The following is a 5,307-nucleotide window of genomic DNA, read 5'->3' on the forward strand; positions in this document are numbered from 1 at the left end:
AAGATTTGGGCATAATTGTCCAGTTGATGTGGGGGAGCCGGCATTGGTCATGTAATTCAGCGCCTGGCGGGGTATTTGCCCGAGGAGTAGCTGTTTTGGCTGATGTCGGTTTACCTCTCCCGGTGGGCGTTTTTGGGAGATTTGCTTTGCAAATTCCCAGCCCCCGGTGTTTAGAGGTCTGGATTCTCCACACACCGACAGGTGGCGCTCTGCGCTACCACTGTCTCATCTGAACTCAGACTGGTTGATTTGAGTTGTGTACAAAATTTCAAATTCCTATCTGCATTCGAAGTTAAAAAGTTTCTAATGTAGGCCCTAAAAGAATCACCTTGTATTATTGTTATGTTCAATACAAATCTATCAATCTATAATTTTTAATGTAGCGTATCTAAAGTGAAAACCTACCAGTTTATAGTGGTTAGCTTAAAGTTTGAATGTATCGTATCCAAAGTGCAAACCTACCATTTTATAGTGGTTAGATTTAAGGTTTGAATGTACCGTATCCAATGTGCGAATCAACTCTTTTATAGCTTGTTAGGTTCAAAGTAAGGAGCGTTTTTTCAGTGTTAAAATAAATACATATATTCCCCTTTCATAAGGATAATGCATTAGTTTTCGGCTTGTTGTCTGTGTGATATCGAAGAAAAAGTTAAGTAGGAACAATGCTTCTGAAAAAAACATCTAAAAGTATTACAGAAGTTGTTGGTTCATCGAGTTCATCAGAATAGTTTCCAAAAATTTCCAACAATTTCGTCTCACTATACTTGTGCACAGCATTTTGAGCGAAAAAAATATTCAAACATAGCGTGTTATGTCACAACATGCCAGAAAATTAATAAATGTCAAAATTATAGTAAAACAACAATTTTTTGAAACTTTTAGGCAAATTGGTATTATTTTAGTAACCTAGCAACAGATATAATTTTTCAATCACACCCTGAGGTGCCCTTCTGTGATTGGTGAAATTAAGAGTCTAATAAATTTCTTCTGCAAGCAAAAATTACTTCTTCGGCTACACTTTTTGGCAACCTATGGCCGGCGGCATTTGACATTTTTCTCTAGGACGCGAGTTCTGGCGCACCTGTATAGTTTATTTTCTATTTTTCTTCTTCGCTTGGTACAAAAATAAATATGTACAACTAGGTTTCAACACATTTTGTTCTCTTCTTGAAATAGTTTCTAGAAGAATATTTTTTCCTACGACCATGTACGAAACTAGATCAAAACGCACAATTACATATACGCGAAAATTGACAATATCGTACGAGGTCAAAAACCTGTGCGATTTGTTTGCGCACTGTGTGTTAGAAATCTAACGCACAATTCACACTCGAATGTTTTGTATTTTTTCATTCAACGTATTTTTTTGTATGCATTATGGAAAATAAATCGTTATTCAACGTATTTTTGTATCCATTATAAAAAATAAATCGTTATGAAGAAAAAATATGTTCGTAAGAAAAAAAATATTTATGGTCGTAGGAAAAATACTGTATAAAACTTGCAGGAAAGTGTCTAATGCACTCGCGGGATTGCCTGCACTCGGCTAACGCCTCGTGTACAACTTTCCCGCTTGTGCGCTTTCCGTGCTCATTATGTAATATACTATTTTGAAATCTAGTTCAAAACGCGAATATTATACAGGCTGCGCCAGAACTCGCGCCCCAGAGAAAAATGCCATATAAGGTAAGATACCAGGAACATGGAAAAAATGTTAAAAAAATTTTATCTATAAAAATTTCGAAGTTATGAATGAGGGTTTAAAGTTTGCACTTTGACTCTATTTATTTCTGTTGGAAAAATAATTTTCTAAGTTTTTTTGCTATAGGCTATTAAAAGAGGAAACAAGGAAGCTGTTTCCTAAATTGTAACTATGTTCAATGTTATTTGCGGCTTTTATTGGCAAAATTTTTGTCCCTGTACTAAATAATTGTAAAAAAACATATACAATATCATCAGTATCATTATATAGATATAAAAAAATGTCAAACGTCAAAAAATATGTCAATTTTTTTTGACAGTTTGAATTTTTTAAACATTTTTTTCATGTTCCTGGTATTTTACCTTACTTGAAAATTTTCTCTGGGGCGCGAGTTCTGGCGCACTTGTACATTAAAACGTTGTTAAAAATTTTAATACATTTTAGAATACAGAATACAACAATTAATTTTTACAGAATTGACCCCAATACAATCTTTTGTGTTTTTTCTTTGCTTTTTAGAAAGTCGGAAAGACTTATATTTTATTCTCTATTTCCGGAATTCGTTCAAAAAAGAATTTCACATTGTAATAAGTAGATAAATCTTAACTTTAATCTATGACAGTGTGTGAGATTTTAGGTTATAGCACTTGTCAAACAATCAATATTTTACCCAAATTTTCATTTTATCCCAAATAGCAAAAATGTGCAAAAGTGTATATTAAAATAAGCTCACACAGTGTGAAGAACCTGGAATAAAAAATCTACTAAAGCTAGTAAAGACAGTAATAATATTGAGGTTATGTCTTGTACCGTTTTATGACAGTTTGTTGAAAATCTACCACAGTATTCACCCTAGTGCATCATCAGACATATTCTTCAAGTTTTTTTACATCGAATGTTTGATGGTGGACTCTTTTGATTAGTTTATGTACTATAAAATTAACTTTTTAACAACTTTATGACGTTCTTAACTTGCAATTTTTATTAATTTTAAACACCTTAGTTTTGTCCAGCGTTAAATATTCTATGTTAAATATTCCTGATTTATATGCCTGATGAAACTGACTACTGTTCAGTAAATTGTCTCATAATGTATACTTTTTAAGACATTATATTAAAGTTATTTTTTTTTTATTTTAGTAGAAAATAACTGCAATGCAAAGCAACTTAGCGCCTGGTAAATTAAGCTTTAATTGTGGCACATCACTTGAAGTTTTTGAGTGTAAAATGTGTAATTTTAAAACAGATTTGAATATTATTTTGCATTATCACAGAAACTTGCATCACAATTATAAAAATGTACAAACTCCCATGAAAAATCCAGAATTTAAATGATACAAGTGCCATTTTGCAACCTATTCAACATTATTATGGTTCAAACATAGGTAATGTTAGAAGAAACTTGAAAATCAATGACTTTACGAATGTTCACAGATTTGAATGCACATTACAACACTACAGCCTTTGCAGACATCCTCCATCTGAAGAAATCAAATGGTTTCAATGTGAACATTGTGATTATAAAACACAACAAAAAGCGAGTTTCGAAAGTCACAAAGTTTACAATCATTCGCAAAATACGAGTAATGCCATGTATGAATGTAAACAATGTACATACAAAACAAAAAACCGACGCCACCTGAAATTTCATGAATTAAGACAACATGCGACTCTTGATGACCCCCAGTGGTTTAACCGTGAGCAATGCACCTACCGGACAATAGCCCAATCTGATTTGTCGAGGCACATTCTATCACGACACACAGAAAAGGCTTTGAAAAAGAAAATTGAGTTCTCTTGCACCTTGTGTCCGTTCAAAACTTTGTATCAGCAGTCTTTAAAGCAACACATCGTTGGACATCACACTGCATCTGAAGAAATCCGATGGTTTGAATGTGATCAATGCGACTACAAGGGCAAATGCAAAAAATATTTTAAAATACACAAAAAAAATGCAACACTCTGATGGTAGTGTTAATAAGATCTCGTGCGATAGTTGTTCCTTTAAGACAACAACCCAAGAGGCGTTGAAGAAACATATTGCAAGAAAACACCCTTCAGGGAAATTGTTACATGAATGTCCTCATTGTTTTTTTACGGCGAGGTATAAGGTGTTTCTGAATCACCATATAATAAGACAACATACTGCCGCTGAACAGATTGAATGGTTCAGATGCGCTCATTGTGATTACAAAGGAAAATTCAAAGGAGATTTGAGTAGACATATAAAATATAGTCATAGCAGTGCTGTGGTTAAGATATTTAGTTGCGATTTGTGTGAGTACAAGTCTACGAGAACACACAGTCTTAAAACTCATAAGTTAAGGAGACATTTCTCACAAAAAGAAGAGTTGTAAATTGGAGTTTTGTTTAGCATTTATGTGTAAAATTAAACACAGTTTTGTAATTTGTTACTTCTTGTATTATAATTATTATTTTCATAAATTTATAAAGAAAAAAATTGTTCGAGCTGTCTTAGTTTTTGTTTAATAAATTTCTAAAAAGTGCAAATCGACTAATAGAAGTTTAGCGTAAAAAAAAAATTGTTTTAAAAGGCTACATTCAAAAATGCCACGCTGTATAGTTGAAAATAATTTTAGGTGATGCACTAGATTTAGTATCTATAAATGTCCTGTACATTTTTTTTAATTTTACTTTTAAAGATCTCTAATGGACTTTTTCAACTCGCTGGGAGACCCTGTATATGAGTTTAGCAGGAAACCAAAAGTACATTTTCTGTAATTACAGATGTAATGACAAAAAAAAAGAACAAGATAGGAAGTGCACTAAATGCGGTTTGCGTTTTTTGTTGCAGTTCATTTAATGTTTTAGACGAATATTTAAAATTGATGAAATCTTATAATTTATACAGGCGAGCTACAACCCTGAAAAAAATGCGTTTTTTAATGGGGTTTTTCCACTATTACAGAATAGATAAAATTACAAAAGTTGGAACAGCTGATATCCTTAAAACACCTGAACGAATTCAAAGATCAGTTGTCAAAATTTTTAATCACGGGCGTCTTAAACGGAATTTAATTTTAAATTTTTATTCTCTTTATGGTCTGTAACACATTGTAAACTGATTTTACTCAAAAACGATAAATTATATTGAAAAAACGCAAGAGACCTATTTTTTGTGAAAAACTATAAAATTTAAAATTGTGTGACTGAAAGTGGCAAGAACCAACAGCCAAACTATTTATGGTACTTTTACCCTAAACCCCCCAATATAAGATACCCCTGAGTAAAAATTTTGACATTTTATCTTTGAATTTGTTTGGGTGATGATTGCTGAAATATTGGAAAAAATTCATGAAAAAATGTACACCTTTCAGGAGATGTAGCTCCCATATTTAATATTTTTCGACACATGTTCATAGGAAACTTTTATCTTAAAATTGAATATTCTATCACCTGCTTAAATTTGTAACAATAAAAACGGAACATCCTGTATAAATAAAAATTAAGTAGGTGTCTAAAAATACACGTTTATTTGAATTTGTTTTAATATAGAGGGTTATTCATAAATATGAAACAATAGTTGAACCTCAAAAATAAACTATAAAATGATGTTAATTTTAACATCATAAGATAAAACTTTT

General features: G+C 31.9%; 1 protein-coding gene across 1 annotated transcript; it reads left to right on the forward strand.

The window, feature by feature from the left end:
- Positions 1-2,344: 2,344 nt before the first annotated feature.
- On the forward strand, positions 2,345-4,173 carry LOC123008664 (zinc finger Y-chromosomal protein-like). Its single transcript, XM_044404600.1, is given in 4 exon segments — positions 2,345-2,475; positions 2,846-3,087; positions 3,137-3,647; positions 3,649-4,173. Coding segments are annotated over 2 exon segments (765 nt in total). The 5' UTR covers positions 2,345-2,475; positions 2,846-3,087; positions 3,137-3,293; the 3' UTR covers positions 4,060-4,173.
- Positions 4,174-5,307: the final 1,134 nt, after the last annotated feature.

The sequence above is a fragment of the Tribolium madens genome, unplaced genomic scaffold (assembly GCF_015345945.1).
Source record: "Tribolium madens isolate multiple individuals breed KSU strain unplaced genomic scaffold, Tmad_KSU_1.1 Scaffold_71;HRSCAF=194;Tcas5.2_LG6, whole genome shotgun sequence".
Classification (NCBI taxonomy): domain Eukaryota; kingdom Metazoa; phylum Arthropoda; class Insecta; order Coleoptera; family Tenebrionidae; genus Tribolium; species Tribolium madens.